The sequence below is a fragment of the Danio rerio genome, chromosome 12 (genome assembly GCF_049306965.1).
Source record: "Danio rerio strain Tuebingen ecotype United States chromosome 12, GRCz12tu, whole genome shotgun sequence".
In the NCBI taxonomy this organism is placed as follows: Eukaryota; Metazoa; Chordata; class Actinopteri; order Cypriniformes; family Danionidae; genus Danio; species Danio rerio.
The window spans coordinates 7,425,402-7,445,615 of record NC_133187.1 but is presented as its reverse complement, the minus strand read 5'-3'; the positions used below and the strand labels follow the sequence as shown (position 1 = coordinate 7,445,615).

Below are 20,214 nucleotides of genomic sequence, written 5' to 3'. Positions count from 1 at the left end.
AAAAACCTTCATTTAAAAACTTCATGATGTGTTTACTTGTGCTGTTGTTGACCAATATTTAGATTTGGTTTGATGATATACAACATAAAAGTGTGACAGACCCCTGTATATCTTTAAGATATAAGTTCTTTGCATGTGTATTTGAAATGTTGGATGGTGTGGAGAGTGGGGGTGGGGTCATTTTAAAATATGATTATAAATGTTTTCTTTGGATGAGGTTTGATCATTTTTAATGATTTTTTCCCCCTCTATCTTTGAACTTAAACGTAAAAAAAAGAATCAGCCTCAAATACGAAGACTACCATACATATACACCGTAAAAAATGTTGGGTTCCACACAGTAGGTTCCTCCACAACATGAAGGAATCAAGTTAGCTTATTAGTTTGTACAGATTTAAGTGTATTTAACGTAAAACAATCAAACTGCCTCCCTATAAAAGCTCAAGAATTGTGTTTCAGCTCAATTTAAATAAGTAATTTGTACAAACAGCAATTTGAGTGTAAATAAATGATGATAGTCGTTGTCATGCAACATCTCCAATATCTTGACTGACCAATCAAAATCTAGAGTTTCAGAAATCTGCTTAATACAGTTATTAAATAAACACAAATTCATTACTGAACTAATCTAAATCTATCCCCATTTCATCCATTCATATTACAACATAATACCTTTACATTACAGCATTGGTTCGTTGTGCATATTCATATGGGCTATTTTGAAATTGCCAATGTGGCCAAAAGCCAAGTATCCGTCGCTCTACCCCACATGCTTTGGATTGTGTATATTTCAGTGCTCCCTCCCCACCCGTTGCGCTTTGCGTGGGTTGATTCATTGCTAGGCTGCCCATCATTGTTTCACTGTCTCTGGCTGTCTCATTAAAGACATTGGCTAATAGGATTTATCCTGCTCTGAGGCAACCATAGTAAATGCTCATTTAGCTGGAGCACCCTCATCAAACGGGGCCTCTGTAATCAGACACTCAGGGACGTTCGGTCCTCCAATTCATCTTCGACCACCTGGTCTAAACACCGAGTCGAGAGGGCTTGTGGGATACATTGAGTCTGGTCATTAGGAAGAAATGGCGTTTGACACAACTGACCTGCCATGGTGGCCAAAACCTGGAAGGGGATACAGTGAGAATGTTTTGATCGCTCATTGAAAGGATCTATGGTGGTGGATTTGCTCTGGGGTTCACTTCTGTCAAGGCTTTTAGAAGTTGTTCAGGACACTGAATACTTTTCAGTTTAGCACACTTTTTATCTGATTGTAACTTGACATTTTCTAGCTTTTCGTTTCTGCGCTACTCATGCATGTCACAAGTTTAAAATCCAGATCATAATCTGGTAAAGTTCAACACAGACTCTTTAAAAATGGTTATTTCAGGAGATGTTTGTTGTGATGCTCAGAATGGTACTTAAAGGGTGTTGTTCGTAAGCCTGTCATTAAGCCTTAATAATCATGGCATGACACATGAATATGATTTTAAATGTAAAGGTGTCGGCGACACTGGCTCAGTTGTTAGCACTATTGCTTCACAGAAAAAAGGTCGCGGGTTTGAATTCGGCTGGGTCAGTTGGCATTTCTGTATGGAGTTTGCATGTTCTCCCCTTTAACAAGTTTGGATGGGTTTCCACCGCTTTCCCCCACAGTCAGCCATGCACTATAGTTGAATTGAATAAACTAAATTGTCTGTAGTAAATGAGTGTGTATGGATGTTTCCCAGTACTGGGTTGCAGCCACTGTAGAAAGGCATTCGCTGTGTAAAACATACGCTGGATAAGTCGCGGTGCATTCTGCTGTGGCGACCCCTGATGAATAAAGCGGCTAAGTTGAAGGAAAACGAATGAATGAACGAATTGTTCTCATTGTTTGAGATGTCTTTGGGCCTGTTTACACCTGGTCATGTGCCTTTTCACTGATCGGATGATGTCTGATTTCTGAAACCAGTTCCAGTTGCATTTGACCACATGAATGCATCTCTGCTAAATGGAGATGATTCCTGTCATCAAATCTCATGGTAAATGCTAGGGATGCACGATCAGAATGCAAGATTATTTTTTTTTTGCAATTATATATTACAATATGAATGTTTTGAATAGCTTAATTTAATGTTTTTTTTTTTTTTTTTTCTAGAGAGTCTTCAGGTATGCAAATTGAATAATCACAATATATCATTTGAGCATCGATATTGCAGTGTGTGTACCCACAGTAGTCACATCACAGGATTAGAGAGTTTATTAAAGATTAAAACAACGATGTTATTTTTAAAATATTTTTTTACTAGTGGTGACAATTGACAATTTTACGGTGTTTGGTGGTTCGCAGGTTGCTAGATGACTATCAACCGTTTTCGCAGAGAATAAGCTGACAAAACATTGCTGTCACTGTTATTTATGTTATTTATTGAGAAAATTACAAAGCACCGCATTGTTTGGGTGTTCTGTGTTTGTCTGAGATAATTAGTCTACAAAAATGTGTATACTCCATACAAGCTGAATGTGATCGTTCAGTTCTTGACTCGCGGCAGTCATTCAATGAGGTATATGCACATGGACTTTTAATTTGAGTCAGCCAGCCCCATGGCTTCCGGTTAATTGTCATCCTATACAAAATTGCTTTGATTTAAGATTGCTGTGATTTTTCTAATTTCTTCAAAATCTAGCAATCTTTACTGCTTGGCTGATATACGATATAAAGTGCGTCTCAGACCAAACAAGAAGCACTGCATTGAATTATATTTTTCTGTGCCATGTCTTTAAACTGTGGAAATGAATTTTACCCTAGTATTTTCAATGCAGTTAAATGCATTAGCCTGCTACTAATGACGGCGCCTGCGTTTAAACAGTTTTTAATTTCTTTTTACGCTTTAATAACCAAATGGATGCTTAAGTCTAATTGATTGATTTATATTTTAATTGCATTGCAACATCGATGCTGTAAAAGAAAATTTATGAAATTGAAAATAGTCACAAAGCTCTCACCGGAAGCGCATCATTGGCTGAAAAATACTAGCTGTGCATATAGCCCACTGCGTGCACCTTGAAGGCACAAGTACGTCACGCCACTTGTGCGCACAAGCTGCGCACCTCCATTGAAAATAACAAACTTTGGAAAAGCGATATGGCAATGGCCCCTGTCGTTTGTGATCTCCAGCAGTTGATCATCATGCACAGATATGGTGCATTTACCTGATTTGTTGACATTGGCGTTTGTTTCCTACTCATTTTGCTTCTTGTGGGTTAAATTAGGGCGGATAGCTATCCAACAATCAGAAACAAGTACTTGAAGTGACCAGATGTAAGCTGAGACAACAGGTATTTTTCATTAAGAAGAAGAGTTCAAGTAAAAATATAAATTCTGTCATCCATTACTTTTTCTTTTACATCCCAAACCCATAAAACTAAGAATCACAGATAGAACGCATCACAACGCATACAAAGAGTGATCAGAACATCGAACAAGCAAGCTTCTGTTTATCTGCCTGTGTGCTTTATGTGCACTGATCAGTGCTTAACAGGTTTATGAGACCACCTGTCATACTGTAAGAGAAAACAGAGTTATTTTTGGATTCAGTCAAATCTTGTTTAAAGCTAAAAGTCTAAGAGCTAAAAAGGATTGTCAATTATTACCGAAAAAACAAGAAAAAACAGCTAAATGTCTCCATGGATAAGCATTTTATATCCAAATTTGAGCTGCCTGGTACATTCAACTTCTTCCAAAAGTCCGAAATGAATCAAGCATACAATGAAAAACTATTGACATCCAATCCAGGCTCATTCTGATTACGTACCCCTGTTTACATGTCTGGAGAGAGCAAAACACGTCTCTGGAGCTATGCTTTTTGGCAGGTTTTCTTTTCGCGAATCTCCCAGAGGCAGCTGTGTATGCTTTCGCAGCTCTCAAATTTTTCTTGTGTGTGTCATTCACACCTGCTCTTCTTGTGTAGATCCACCAGAGGCTGCTGTCGACTGACTGACCGACCAACCAGCGATACTCTCCCTCTTCCCTAAACCCGACCAATAGTGTTTAAAAAAAAAGCCCCTTCCCTAAATCCAACTGCGGTGTTTTTTAAAAAGCAATCCAGAAAAAGAAAAGGCCTCACCTGATTTTTACCATACTTTCAGATTTTACCACATTCTCACCCTGTTATTTACTTGTTTGTTTTATTTTTTAGCTTTTGTTTTTGTCTCACCTGCTTTCTGGAACCGTTTTTTGCCGTTCTTTTGCACCCTGTAGTCACAGTCAACTCCGCTCTGCGTCTCAAGTTCGCCGACGTACGTGTCAAGCTTTCCGATAATCTGGTAACAGTGGAAAAGCTGCCTATAGAGAAGCAAGCAGTCAGCTGGTAAGCGAGAAAGGGAACAGCATCATACTGCCGCATAGCGTTTGTTTAAAAGATGAAATGCAGTCATGCATAGCTCTGGCTATACATAATTCGAGATCTCCAGAAATGTATTTTGGGCTACAGTTTCAGAATGAGCCAATGTTGATTACAACTATTAAAATTCATTATTTGTAATGTTTTGTTTTGTTTTATTTATTTATTTATTTATTTATTAGTTTTATTTGATCTGAAAACATAGTTTAAGAACAGCAAATGCATTGTTAAATAGTTGTTAAAATCAGAAATAATGGACGATGTGCTTTTTAAATTCTTCAAAAATGATGTTCTCCCAAGTTTCTGTACAACTCCATTATCAAATATTCAATTATCGACTCAGTTTTCTGTTTATGCTACAGTTACCACACCTTAAAACTCTGTTCAGATCTTGTATTTCAAGACATTTGTCAGGCTGTTGACCTCAAACTGCTCTGGTGCGCAAGACTTGTTTCTCACTCATCCTATTCAAAGCCTTCTGTTTTGTTTTGATGTGATTTGACTGTTGTAGCTGTAAAATTACTGAAATCAGTCAGTAGTGTAGTGCTATGGAACTGTAATGCGGTTAAAACCTACCTGGAACTACATTAGCTGTGTGGCTCCCTGATAATAATACCTTAGGGCTCATTCACACAGAACACATTTTTCCATTTCAATGCCGCACTTTATCATTGTTTTCCAGTGCAAACATGAGGTAAACGGACAATCATGACCGTTACGCTCCCATCTCGTGTCTTTTGAAGTGCCATGCACATAAATGCTGTTTTTTTTGGGTTCATTGTTTTATGTTCCACCAACTTAAAATTGAAAAAAAAAAAAAAAAATATATATATATATATATATATATATATATATATATATATATATATATATATATATATATATATATATATATATATATATATATTACCATGAAACCTAGGATTTTCTAAAGTGTGGATCTTGTGTCAAGTTAAAATAACTTCAACTTGCACTTTGCCACTTATCAAAGCAATAGACTAATAGCAGGCAATAGTCGCAAGTTTCTGTTTACAATTGATCATTGCATCATGTTTTTAGACACACGATGCATTCTGCAGTAGTGTCAAACTCCTTTTCCTGGAGTGATGCAGCAATGCAAAGTTTATTTCCAATTCTGCTTGAACACACTTACTTAATATGTCGGTTTCAAACTAGCCTGAAGGGCTGAATTAGTTTGATCAGGTGTGCCTAACGTTAATGTTAAATGGAAGTGTGGACATGGCCTGAGTTTAACACCTTTGCCTTATGCCAATCAGAATCAAGCATTCAGTAATAATTTAGGAACCCACTGCAATGTTTACATGCTGTGACTTTTTAAACTGTTACGGTATAAAAATAGTCTGTCGTCCTCTCTCTGCACACTGTGACATCTGGTATATATCAAATATATTATACACAGATGCATGCATACTTGCTGGCCACTTTATTAGGTACACCTGTCCTACTGCTCGTTTACGCAAATTTATAATCACATGGCAGCAACTCAATGCATTTAGGCATGTAGACATGGTCAAGACAATCTGCTGCAGTTCAAACCGAGCATCAGAATGGGGAAGAATGGTGATTTAAGTGAATTTGAACGTAGGATGGTTGTTGGTGCCAGACGGTCTGGTCTGAGTATTTCAGAAACTGGTGATCTACTAGGATTTTCCTGCATAACCATCTCTAGGGTTTACAGAAAATAGTCAGAAAGAGAAATTATCCAGTGAGCGGCAGTTCTGTGGGCGGAAATGCCTTGATGATGCCAGAGGTCAGAGGAGAATGGCTAGACTGATAGAAAGGCTTTTAGAAAGGCAACAGTATCTCAAATAACCACTCGTTACAACTAGGGTTGTAACGGTATGAATTTTTTACGGTATGATAATCGTCTAAAACAATACCACGGTTTGACGGTTCCGCGGTATACGGTATGTTACAAATGTTACAAAATAATAGAACAGTGAAGCAAATTTGACTTTTTCCAAATAATATATTTTCAGTTACTATAAACAACACCACTTACAATGAACAAATAAAAAAATAAGAAAATAATAAATAATGTGTCAAAGTCCAAATAAAGTCCAAATAAACATGGTGCAAATCCTCAGTAAAAAAATAGATATAAATATTTACTATACTATAAATAGTTACATAACGAAACTAGATTCAATATGGAACATCCTTAGGTTTATGTGCCAGCATGGATATGGTTGTCTGTGGATATGGATTTGGATATGGTTGTCTGCAATGCAGACAAACAGCTGCACCTTCATTTGTGTCTTTTGAAAACAGCAAGAGCAGCAGTTCGTCTTTGCTGTGTCACTGTTTTTTCATGTTTCTGTGCTGCTGTACATGCAAAAGTACTTAGTATGAGAATTATTTCATGCAAAATTTTTTTTTTTTTGCGTTTTATTTAGCCACGCATAAATGTATGCCTATCTCTCATTCCGTGTTGTTCAAAAAGCTCACTGTTGGTCCACAAACAAAAGCGAAACCTATGCTTATTGGTTGTGATATAGCGAGTTTGAACCAATCTGGGCATGGAGGAGGGACAATGCATCAATGTATCATGTCTGGTTTGTCCGGAGACACAGTGAAGAGCGTTTCTTTGTCAAATCCGCGAATGTTATGTGATACAGCACTGGAAAGCTGTAATTCTCTTCTTTATGCCAATCTTTGAATTGTATGAATCGGATCAGCGGATCAAAAGTTATTAAACATTTAAGAGCAATACTTATTTTTAGCCGCGGGCGGCTGTCTCGGTCTTTAAGGGTTAAAACCGTTGATATGCAATTGTTCATGGTATGATAATCGTGCACGTTCAAATCGTGGTAGACCGTCATACCGGTATATTGTTACAACCCTAGTTACAACAGAGGTATGCAGAAGAGGGTCAAAATTCGGCGTCATGAAAGCATCGATTCATCGTGCCTTGAATTAACAGTTCAGGCTGCTGGTGGTGGTGATGTAATGGTGTGGGGGATATTTTCTTTGCACACTTGTACCAACTGAGTATCATGTAAACGCCACAGCATACCTGAGTATTGCTGACCATGTCCATCCATTTATGACCACAGTGTACCATCTTCTGATGGCTACTTCCAGCAGGATAACGCGCCATGTCATAAAGCGTGAATCATCTCAGACTGGTTTTTTGAACATGACAATGAGTTCACTGTTATCAAATGGCCTCCACAGTCACCAGATTCTAATCCTACTGGATTGAGATCTGGTGATTGTGGAGGCAAATTTGAATGTGGAAGACAAAGGTGCTCTACTACGCACCTATGGGATGTGGTGGAACATGAGATTCCATCATGGATGTGCAGCTGACAAATCTGCAGCAACTGCGTGATGCAATCATATCAATATGGATCAAAATCTCTGAATATTTCCAGTACCTTGTTGAATCTATGCCACGAAGGATTAAAGCAGTTCTGATTGCTAAAGGGGGGTTGTGTTAGAGCAGAATCTATGGATAAGTTATATATATATATATATATATATATATATATATATATATATATATATATATATATATATTTGCATAGTATTTACCTTTGCGTTGGTTCAGTTGTCTTTATTAGTGTTATGGAAAAGAAGAAGTTTGTTTGAAGACATTTTTATAATTTTCTCATTTCACCCTTGAATTCAGTGTGCTAAACTGAAGCATCTGAGGAAATTACCTCATGAATACTTTCAGGAACAGAATAAAGCGAGGAAGGAATCAATTCAGCTTGTATTTGAAGGCCACACACACACACACTGCTGCACATACCCTGCTAATTTTACACCGTTAATCACAGAACGGAAAAAAAGTTAATAACTCAACTCTAAGTGTTCTTTTGTGCCAGCTGCAGATGATAAATCAATTAACGCGATTCATTTTTAACCCCATTCAGTTCTCGCTCATCTCAGAACATCTACTCGAGCCAGCAACGCATTGTGTTTCTGAATGAAAGGAAATTGTCACCAAATGTGGATTCAACCATTTAATAATTTATGCCCATCCGTATGCAAAACTGTTTTACTTCAAAGTGCGTGACGGCTCAAGAAGCGCCACTCGTCACAAGGCAAACAGACATTACTGAGAACAAGTCATGAGTCAGAGGAAAGACTTATTTCTGTTCATTTTGCCCTGTCAGATGACGCCTGTCTCTTTAAGAACCCACATTGCCTACTTACCTCACTCCAGCGATAATAAAAGATGATTGATTTCAGCCACTCATCTAATGGACGGTAAAACACCCTGGCCAAAATAAGACTTTAAAGAAATAGCTCATACAAACATGAATTATTTGAAATGTCTGGCATTTTGATAGTCATTGTCACTTTTAACTGACATCATATGGCAAACATTACATAAAGAAACACACCGTAATTACTTGTAATGGTTATGAACACTTACTCTGGCGTACTTTTAGCTCCATACGGTGCAGGTAGGGAATTGTTTCCATGTTAAAAGGAGTTTTTGTTATGAGCAACCATGTTTTTATTTTAGAAAATGTTTCTATTTCTGTAAATTAAACATATGGCTATAACTGAGTAGGATAGAAACTTCTTATTCGATAAGAAAAGATGCGCATAAACTATGATGGAAACACTTTTACTGAACAAATTCCAGTATGCGCATTAAAAAAGGTCATGTGATGATAATCGTGTGTGTGAATGGACAAAGCAGCAGGCTGAGCACATTGTAAAACATCTGAAATGTTGTTTTGGTCATTGTAAAATGCCTGAACCGTTTCAGTATTAGTGTTATTATATTATTAATTACCTCCAGAATGGTCAGGAGTGTCTGTGCTCTGCGCTTGGTGCCTTCAAACGCCACCACATGTTCATTGCGTGTCGGCATACTGTCTTCTGAAGCGCAAGTCACTTATTAAATAAAAAGATTTGCACAACTTTAACCGCAGTAAATTATGTTTTGACTTGATATTTGGCGCCAGTTAATCAGGAAGTGTTGATTTGAGTTGTTTTCGACTCGTTGGATGGAAACGTTGCTTTATTTGCACGTCTTATATGCGATTTTTCAGTTTTGCGCATTTAATTAGCATCTTAGGATGTAAACTTAGCTAATGATCACTTCAGGTTTTGATTATGTGCTTTATTCATGGTTAAACGTTACAAGTATGAGTTAAAATAACATTTTAAGTAACATTTATGATCGTATTGAAGGCGGAAGCAGATAGTTTACCTTAGATTTTGAAAACAAAATAACAAGCAGGGCTTAATTTGTGCCGGGACACGCCAGATCTGGCATCTCATTTTACTGATACCCCTCCTCAACTGCCCTCCTCCCTCATCTGCTGTTTACTTTAACTTTTTTCACGACTCCCCAACCCTCTTCACTTTCGTCCGCGACAACCCCTCAACCCCGACACCGCCCCACTGACCCTCCGCTTCATCCACTTTCGTGCATGACACCTCTTGTAACATGCCGGATCCTTTACCCCGATCTGTTCCGGGACCTCACAATTCATTAATATTTGATTCATATTTTTACAGGACTGTGACGGTCAGGTTTAGGGTTGGAGTGGGGGTAGGCATTAACAATACACTTTATTGGGCAATTGATAGCATAAAAATACTCAGTACAACTACTGTTTTTATATTACTGTGACGGTTAAGTTTAGGGTTGGGGTAGGGGTCGACATTAATAAAATACAATAAATGGGAAATTTAATAAATAATATAAATAATTCTTTTTTAATTTCCGGCTACAACTATATCCAGTCTAGCAACAACTAATAAATTGCTTGTTGAAGAAATATTTTCATGTCTTGTGTTGTTAGGACTCACTGGTGGTTTCTGTATCTGTGTAAGCACACTAAGAGTGTGATGTGATTATTTATTGTAACCAATCACAGACATGTTGTAGTGTTTGGGGCAGGGCATACATTTTACCAAGAAGCTCCAAAAGCATAAAAGGAAGAGTGATTACAGTGGAAGGCGAGAGAGGACTATCAAAAATATATAGTCGGCAATCATAATTTCAGTCAGGTAAAACATCACCATGATCGGAAAAGGTTTTTACAATTAAGTTTTGCAAGCAATGAAGCATGATTCGCTATTTAAATCCCAAATTTCCTTATGAAATAAACATGCATTTCACCAGATCCTCTCATTTAAGCCCTCAGTTTACCTGCGCTGCAGCTTAATCAGTTGTCCCAAGTTTGGCTCAGTCTCAACTGGCTGTCATGTACTGTTTGTATTTAGTTCACCTGCTGAATCACGCATGCACAGTATTATCAGTTTACCAGTTCTCAAATCTAATCTCAGGTTACTGCCCTGGTAGCTGAACAACTCAAGGAAGTTGTTTTATTTTGAAACGGGAGGTTATCAGGCGTGTTAAAAAAAGAAAAGTAATTTGTAGATTTAAGTGCTTACTGGAGACGTGAACCATTTCAAGCGATTCAGTTTGATTTGGTGACCTGGATCAACTTCACTTACGATATCTGATTAAAAAGAACGTTTTGTTCCTGATCGTCCATCACAATATTAAGAGTTTTCAATAACACATCTGGACATTGAAGGTGTGTGATGTCATTAGCATGCTCTCACAGGGCACAATCTGTGTTAAAACAGCTTATTTCTGTTGACTTTCTTAACATGTGGAATAATAATATCAGCACAGTATATAAAACTGTTCTAGCTGTGAAATGAAAGCAAATTGTACATATTGTGGCTCTTTAGCGTCTTTAAAATGTTAGCAGGTTATCCTCGATTCCTCAACTGTGAGTTTTAAACTCGTTTACATGTTGAGTGTGTAAATGAAATGAGCCACCGGCATTAATGAACCCACTCAACAGCATACAGATGTTAGAAAAGGCTTGCCTTGTCGCCTATTCAAGTTTTATTAACAACATGTAATAACTTGACTTCTAGTTTAGCATTGGGTACCAGAAGTAGATTATTTGAAAGGCAAATACCTCTAGAATACACTTATTTTCACCTAACTAACATGATTATACCCTTTTTATTATTATTTAATTAGGACAGTAAGGTCTGACTTTGCTTAGACGCGAGTCTTGACACTTAGCGGAAATAATGTACAGTATGTATAATGTGGTGGTGTGATGGTGCAGTGGAAAAAGAATAAGCATGACTCCTATGAGCTTGGAGGACTGCATCCATACATCTCTGCAATGACTACAATAACTTGTTATTAAAGTCATCTAGAATGGCAAAAAAAAAGCGTTCTTGCAGGACTCCCAGAGTTCATCAAGATTATTTTGATTTATCATCAGTGCCTCCGCCTTCATCTTACCCCAGACATGCTCAATAATGTTCATGTCTGGAGAGTGGGCTGACCAATCCTGGAGCACCTTGACCTTCTGTGCTTTCAGGATCTATGATGTGGAGGCTGAAGTATGAGAAGGACCTGTCCTGCTGAAGAATTTGCCCTTTTCTGTGGTTTGTAATTTTATTGGACAGCACAAATGTCTTGATACCTCAGGCTGTTTACTTCACTGAAGCTGACTGGAAATTTTGGATTCTGTGAGGATCTTGGGTCCATTCGGATTCCACTAGGACTTATGCAGTGTTTGAATCATCTGTTGAACTGCATCCCAATTATCACAATGGAAAAATTTACCTTCTGCTGCTTTTCCAAATGATCAACTAGAAATCAAGTTATTATTTGTTGCTCTTACAACTGGAATCAACGACAAGACTTTCGTCAGGTAGTGTAGAATCTGCTCTTTTTAAACTGTTAGAACAATTATTTTTCATTTTAAATGGTTCTCATCCTTGGTGTGTTATTCTCCAAAGTCTGAAGTGTGACGTCATCCTTCACAAATCATTCTAAAATGCTAAGTTGGTGCTCAGACATTTTATAAATGGTTTCAACCAATGAATACTGTAATTTAACAGCAGTCCTTTTAATTCTGTATACATTTGCGACAGCTAATCAAAACTATCAAGCCTTGCATGGCCAACAGTGGATGAACGGTATGTTAATTTCCTCATGGCAGAATAAATCACTGCCTCCTGCAGTTCCATCACACTGCATTTCGCCCCTGCCTCATTATGTCCTCGCTGTTGTTTTCTATTCGCCGTGTGGCTGGAAGTAATGCCGCACTGTTCCACAGTCAGTGAAAACACAGAGGAGTGTAATGGATTAGCTATGTTGACAGGTTCAGTGTGGCCCATTACCTTACTGATCTCTGTCAGAATCCCGGCCCACTCACTCAGCATAGAGGCTGACTGATTTTACCATTACCAGCAATTCTCTAATAACAGTGCTTTCGCCCTTTGAGTGTCTTGCTTGTTGCCAGGTGTTGTAAAAAAAAAAAAAAAAAAAAAAAAAAAGATGGGAGACAAGTTTGTGAAGGAGAGATTGAGCTTTTGGCAGTTGTGCTTTGTTGCCTGTGATTCATTTGGCTTACTTTAATGTTCTATCATGACTGCCTCTGAACAATCATCCCGTAGAAGATTTTCAAGGGACTCATTCTCAGAGCTTTAGCCATGGGCGTTAAGTTAGAGTGAATAAAACAATTTCCAAGAGCAAGAGTGCTGTTGCACTAAATATATACACACTATCAATTTCAGTACATTTTAGTAAACATGTTTATGTTCAGACCAATTTCTTTATTGCTGTTCATTTAAAAAGAATGTCTCCATCTATCCGCCTGTTTGTCCAGCCATTCATCCGCCCATCCATTTTTCCATCCATCCCTCCATTCATTCGCCTGTTTGTCCTTCCATCCACCCTCTATTTATCCGCCTGTTTGTCAATCTATCCATCCATCCATCTGCCTGTTTGTCAATCCATCCATCCACCCATCCATCCATCTGCTTGTTTGTCAGTCTATCCATCCGCCTGTTTGTCGATCCATCCATCCGCCCATCCTTTTTCCCATCCATCCGCCTGTTTGTCAATCCATCCATGCACCCATCCATCCATCTGCCTATTTGTCAGTCCGTCCATCCGCCTGTTCATCGATCCATCCATCCGCCCATCCTTTTTCCCATCCATCTGCCTGTTTGTCAATCCATCCATGCACCCATCCATCCATCCATCTGCCTATTTGTCAGTCCATCCATCTGCCTGTTTATCGATCCATCCATCCGCCCATCCTTTTTCCAATCCATCCCTTCATCCATCCACCTGTTTATCAATTCATCCATCCATCTGCCTGTTTGTCAATTCATCCACCCATCCATCTATCTGCCTGTTTGTTAGGACATCCATCTGCCTGTTTGTCGATCCATCCATCCGCCCATCTATTTTCCCCCATCCATCCCTTCATCCATCCGCCTGTTTGCCAATCCTTTCATCTATCCTCATACCCATTCGCCTGTTTGTCAATCCATCCATCTGCCTGTTTGTCAAACCATCCATCCACCCATTCATCGATCTGCCTGTTCTTTAGACCTTCTATCCATCCACCTGTTGATCCATCAATCTGCCCATCCTTTTTCCTATCCATCCCTCTACCATCTGCCTGTTTGTCAGTCCATCCATCCGTCCATCCATCTTCCTGTTTGTTCATCCCATCCGCCTGTTTTTCCAACCAATCATTCCCCCATCCATCCACCTGTCAATCCATCCATCCACCTGTTTGTCCGTCTGTCTGTCCTTCCCTTCATCCATCCATCAACCTGTTCGTCAAACAGACCATCCGTTCCTCGCTTCCACCCTCCATCCATCAGCCTGTTTGTCCATCCCTTCATTCATCCATCTACTGGTGTACTACTGTTCAATCAAGCTTTCTCTCACTTCATCTGTTCCAGCTTTCACATTCACATTAAGAAATGAATTACCAATAACACAAAATGTGTCTCCCCAATGAAACTCCTCCAATATCAAACACCAGGGGTTGAAAGAAACGTTCCCCTGTGGTGATTTTTGACATTGGCGGTGCTCATGTGCACTCATCTCATAATGCAATTATTCTGACATGATTTGAATTCAGCATATGTTCGGGCCCTCTTTTGTGAAAGCGTGGCTCCGGGAAGCCTTTGCGCAGTCAAGCAGGTGTTGTCTCAGTTACTCTGAGAGATTAGGGTTGAGCAGAGAGCAATGTTCTAGACCATTAGCTTATTGGAGGCCCGCTTCTTTATTGTGCGCCGATTGTAAGGCTGAGCACAAAAGTCTCCTCTCTATTTGGTCTCATTTTCTCGAAACCCAAAAAAGAAATTTGAAATAAAGCGCATTTATGGATCCCCCCCCCCCACCCCCCCTTGACATATTGCATCTGCTGTCAATCCGTTGCATTCTCGCTGCGTCGCTCTCAAGCATCTCTCATTGATTGTCCTGAGGAAGACCTTTGTATTGAGGAACACTGGGGAGAGATATGCTTCCGCCCTGACAACAGAGGATGAAATTACATTCGTGTCTCCAAAGACTCTTTCACTTTGGAAGAACAAAGACCATTCATAATGATAGTCAGCGAGCATGGCAGTGCAATGATCGACTCCGGTGTTGAGGGTTTTGATGTAGTACAAGTCGAAAGGCTTGAAAGTACATGTCTCCTTCTCTTTCTCTCCATGGTTGTCTCCTTTTCGCTCAGCATTGGAGCTTTTCATCAAGATGGTTGGATTTGCTGGTGTGATTTGATATGTGGATGACAATAAGTTATATTTTTGTTGCTGTTCCTTTATCAGAATGGCATGTTTTTCCAAGGGGTAGCTGGAAGGAAGCTGTCAAGATTGGAGTACAGATGCCACTGACTGGCTTGTGCTCAGCTGATGTTCAGAAAGATGACTCTTTGTATATATTTGGACTTTTTTTTTTTTACAGTTCATGCAGTGTTTCTGTTCGTGACGTCAAACTATTTATTTATATCACTCTTTCTGAGTACTGGAACAAAAATAAGCCTCAGAACTGAAAACAACATTTTAATTATGCTTTTGCGCATACAGAATTGCTTTTTCCCTTGCTTTATGGTGGACCCATTTTAATTCGTACCTAAAAAGGCTTGCAGAGAATCAAAAATGAATAAAAAAAAAAATTATACATTCAAAATTAATTACCCTACCTTGCCTAATTAACCCAATAAAACTGTTAAATTGCTCTAATTTATTAGTATTTTGAAAAATATCTAGTAAAATGTATTGTCATCATGGCAGATATAAAAGAAATCAGTTATTTGAAATTAGTTATTAAAACTATTATGGTTAGAAATGTTGATAATCTTCTATATCCACAGAGATTTACAGTGGGTGAAACTTCAAAAGGACCAATACTGCTGCGTGTGACTCCGCCGCCGCACTAAAGGATTAAGAATGTGTTTTTAGATGTAATAGCAGGGCGCAAAAACGGACTGGATACGAACGGACAGAAATAAATAGTATTTGTAAATTCTCTGCTACTTGTAAATGAAGATGAAATAACAAAACAAAGCATAACAATTACTTCATTAATCATTAAAAACTTAAGAAGCTTTATTTTTATTGTTAACTTAAGAGGAACGAGGGGAAGTAAAATTAAAGAAAAAAAGACAACTAAAAGGAGAGCACAAACATGCATAAATAAGTAAATAAATAAATGAATCAATCAATAAAGCAGTGTTTTAGCCTAAATATAGAGAGATGTATAGTGTTTGTTATTTTAGAGTGATAGGACTAAGACAGTCCATAATAAATTGATTCATTTTATATTGCATTTTATTAAATTATTAATGAACTATGGACATAATTATACAAATTATGTCAACTTAATGGTTACAGGATCACTTGCTTTTTTAAAGGACAGCAAGTGATCACTTTTACAGCGTAGTCTTCAGTGTAAATAATTATATGCAGTTATTCTTTAAGCTACAAAGATTAGAATTTCTTGTGCCCATATGGCTTACATTCACTTAAAATGCTTACACGGTGACATTACAGATCCTGCGATGTGACTATTGCAGATTCCCGCATTGCAATATCGATGCTCAAATGATATATTGTGCAGCCCTATACTACAACCCAATTTCTATCAAACACATTTTCCCCTAAAAAGTTTGAGAATGTTTGCATAGGTACAATAGAGAGTAGCCTAAATGAGTCCAGTTTAGTCACTTAGAAAAGCCACTTTAGAAAAGACTCCTTTATTCAGCGTTATAGAATCGGTGTTAACCGAGGATAGTTTCTGTCAAATTCTGTAATTTACTCACCATTAACTTGTTGCAAACGGTTTGTGCATATTTGCAAAAGAAGATATTCTGAAGAATGTTGGAGACGTGTTTCCTTTGACTTCTACAGTAAGAAACCAAATACCATGGATGTCAATGATTAACTTTTTTTCCAATATTCTTCAATATATTATCTGTTGTGTTCAACAGAACAAAACCAACTCAAAACTGGTTAAGTGTGCGTAAATGTCATGTGATCCCTTTATCCAAAACCCCATTAGATAAATTGTCCTGAGCATCTTAAAGAGTAGGAACACAGCTAATACTCCCTCTAAGGATCCTAATCCATTAAAAATGTGAAGTAGACTTGCATGCAAAAGTGGAATATCGCATAATGTTTTGATTAAAGCATCATTTTCATCTAATAAGTCAAGGAGAACAAAACAGAACCCAATGTTTTACACTTCTTGATAAAATGAGGCTAAATATCAAAAAGAACATTTTAATTTCAATAGGAGAAGCCACTATGGTCCTTTTTTATATGATAAATTACTTGCAGCGGTTTTTGGAGGTGTTCAAGAAATTCCTGATGGCAATAATACTGAATCCCTTTGATGACAGACTTTGGCTGAGGGATTATAGAAATACCAAAACAACAGTTCAGATGTTTTACAATGTGCTCAATCTGCTGGTTTGTCAGTTAATAGCATCACATCCTGCTTGTTTTTATCATCAAAAGATCTGCTAAAACAATCACAACTTTTTTTTTTTCAATGTACATTCTGGAATTCATTCGTGAATGTGTTTAAAATGTAGTTTGTGGACTAATTCTTAAATGGATATTCGGTTTATCCTTCTCAGAAGCACATTTTCCGAAGTAATGCTCTTTTTTGGTGTTCTTGTTAAGCCTTCATTCATTTTCCTTTGCCTTTTTTTATCAGGGGTTGCCACAGCAGAATGAACCGCCAACTATTACAGCATATGTTTTATGCAGCAGATGCCCTTCCAGCTGCAACCCAGTACTGGGAAACACCCATACACTCTCGCATTCACACACATACACTAGACCTAATTTAGCTTATTCAATTGACCTATAGTGCATGTCTGTGGACTGTGGGGGAAAGTAGAGCATCCGGAGGAAACCCACATGAACACAGAACATGCAAACTTCACACAGAAACACCAACTGGCTCTAACCAGCGACCTTCTTACTGCTTACTGTGAGGTGACTGTGCTAACCACTGAGCCACTGTGCAGTCCCCAATTAAGCCTTTTTAGGTAAAGATTGGTGCATGGAAACTTATCTAATGTTACTTGTCAACAGAACTACTTTGATTTGCTTGCGCAATCCATCTTCTTGTATATGATACAGGCTCTTATGGTTGTAAGATTCACTTCTCGCTCTGCCTCCTCTGATTAGTCATAATATAAATAAATTGACCTTATTCCTCCCAGGAGCAGAGCTTATCTCATCCCTTCATCCAGACCTGTCAAAGCATGTTGGTCTTTTTTTTTTTTTCTTCCGAGAAGGAGTTGGTTGACCCCTCAGACATGTTGCAAACTTCAAAGCTGCACTTTTGCTGTGGGTTGTTATATCTCTCACACGGAGAACGCTATCTATCTCTCTTGCTCACTTCAAAGGGAAAGGTTATATGTGCAGCAAAAGCTTCCTGCTCGCTGTTATTAACCCAGGACTTGAGCTTGATGCAACATCCCTAAAGCCGAACTCTCTATTATTGTCATGATGTAAAGTGACTCGAGTAATTATGTCTGGAAAATTGACTCAGCCGGCGTCATTGTCTGTTTTTGATACCGAAATTAATTAAAATGCTCTACGAGTAAACTTCAAAGACCTTGGGACTGCTTCTAAATAACAAACAGCAAATAAATACCCTCAAAGAGATGACAATCAAATGGTCACTTGGCATCTGAATCCCCCTGAGGTCTGTTATGAATTTTTTTTAAAAGCTACCAGTTATATGACTCATGCACATGCTGTTACGCGGCTCATGTATGCGAAAGAAACACTTGAGGAATCTATAATATGGCTCTTTATGTTGGCAGGTGAGCATGCTGTAATATATGAAGATGCGCCAGAGGTCGTGGCTCTATAAATGGCTGGGAATAGGCATTGGCGTTCTTCTGCTCACCGCTGCTAGCTATTCTCAAGACTCTGAAGGTAAGTCAGTCTTTAAAAGTCTTTGCTTTGGAGCAGCTGAAATTATGGATCATTTCCGCTGAGTGGTACAGAACCGTGTGGTATGGGTTGGTACCGATCACCTTCGTCAGGCTTGCGTTTCCACTGCCAAAAGGGCACCAATGGTCACGTAGTCGCAACATATAGCCCACAGTCAGTGCAAACCTCTCATCTGCATCTTTAATCTTCACCAGCACATGTACATGTAACCTCTTGTCAGTAAGTAATTCCGTCGTCCCGAGTTCATAATAGTCCAAAAGGTGATGATAATAGCTAAACATGACAGTTTGTTCATGCTTTAGGTTGCTTAAAGAATCAGTTGCTCCTTTGTTCTTTCGCATTTCACTTCAGTAATCACGCGCATGTTATTATCATCAGCTCAAGAACTTTATTTCAAATATAGATATGCATGCAAGCGACTGCGAGCTCTCTGGATAAAGTGAAACCGCTCGCACTTTTAGATGGCCTCATAAAACAACAACAGGACACAGTAGATTGTGTCCTCCTTGGCTTTGTGGCTGCTCATCAAGATGACAAGGTTTCATTTGAGCTTGGGTCGAACATGGCTTGTCATTTCATGTATATAGTATTACCGTGCAATATCTCAGCTGTGTATTTAAAAAATGCCTCTTCCTTTGTTTTCATTCCCCTGGCTTGTGTACACGCTTGACATTTCTCTGTAAACCAATAGCGTTCAGTTGCATGTCTAGCTCTGCCTTTTGGTACCCTTTTATCTGGCTAGCCAAAGGGTACCCAAAAAGTGGTACAATTCACTTTTGGGTACCTTTTGAAAGTGGAAACAGCCATAGAAGCATACCTTACCGTAACATACCACCTGTAACGGGCCATTACATGGCTTTTTTAAAAATACTTCTATCTGTGTAAGCATGCTTATGATTCCGAATGCATTATTGCTGCTGCCTTTCATGAATCATATGCATATTTCAAAAAGGAAATATTAGAATGCATTGAAAAACTAAAAGTCTTCGCGCTTGGGCAGGTTTAGTTGAGTTAAATCCAGCTCTGGTGTGATTTGCTCTGTTAGTGAAGTTCATTTGAATGAGAGTGAACATCCATCTGAAGAGTGAGTCTCAGTCCACTTTCATTTGAAAGTCTGGTGTAGTTTGACTGAATATGAACTTGGTTCAAACTGAAGACATAAAACTGACAGTACACTGTTGAATATCCATAAATTAACAGCTTTACATATATTTGTAATTTTCCCCCCCTCTTTTTCTTAAATTTTTCCACATTTATTTATGCTTTTAAATTTTCTTAAGGGGTTCTGATTTTTATCTCAATTTAGAAAAAGTGACTTTTATTTACATTTTTTATAGTTTGTGATGTATAACATCAACCCAGACAATGTTACGGTACAAAAATCTTGTAATAAAATGCCAGTACATTTTATTTTTGTTATTTTACAGATTTATTTTGCTATATATTATTTCTTATACTATACAATATATTATTTAAAACTACTAAAATGTCAATAAGTCACTTTGTTCAACTGTAGAGTTGAATTTGCAACATCAAAAGTTGACAGAGTAGAGATCAGGGTGCCATAATGCAA

The 20,214-nt window shown here is 38.2% G+C and overlaps 1 protein-coding gene across 49 annotated transcripts in view; it reads left to right on the top strand.

Annotated features, from left to right (window-relative positions):
* Positions 1–20,214, top strand: part of pcdh15b (protocadherin-related 15b) — a 506,664-nt gene that overhangs the window by 146,242 nt on the left and 340,208 nt on the right. For all 49 annotated transcript variants that reach the window (XR_012387602.1, XR_012387597.1, XR_012387592.1 and 46 more), the window contains 1 exon segment: positions 18,509–18,623. Coding sequence is in view for 22 of the 49 variants with exons in the window: in XM_073917607.1 (XP_073773708.1) it covers positions 18,527–18,623 (97 nt within the window). In the remaining 27 variants the exon portion in view is untranslated.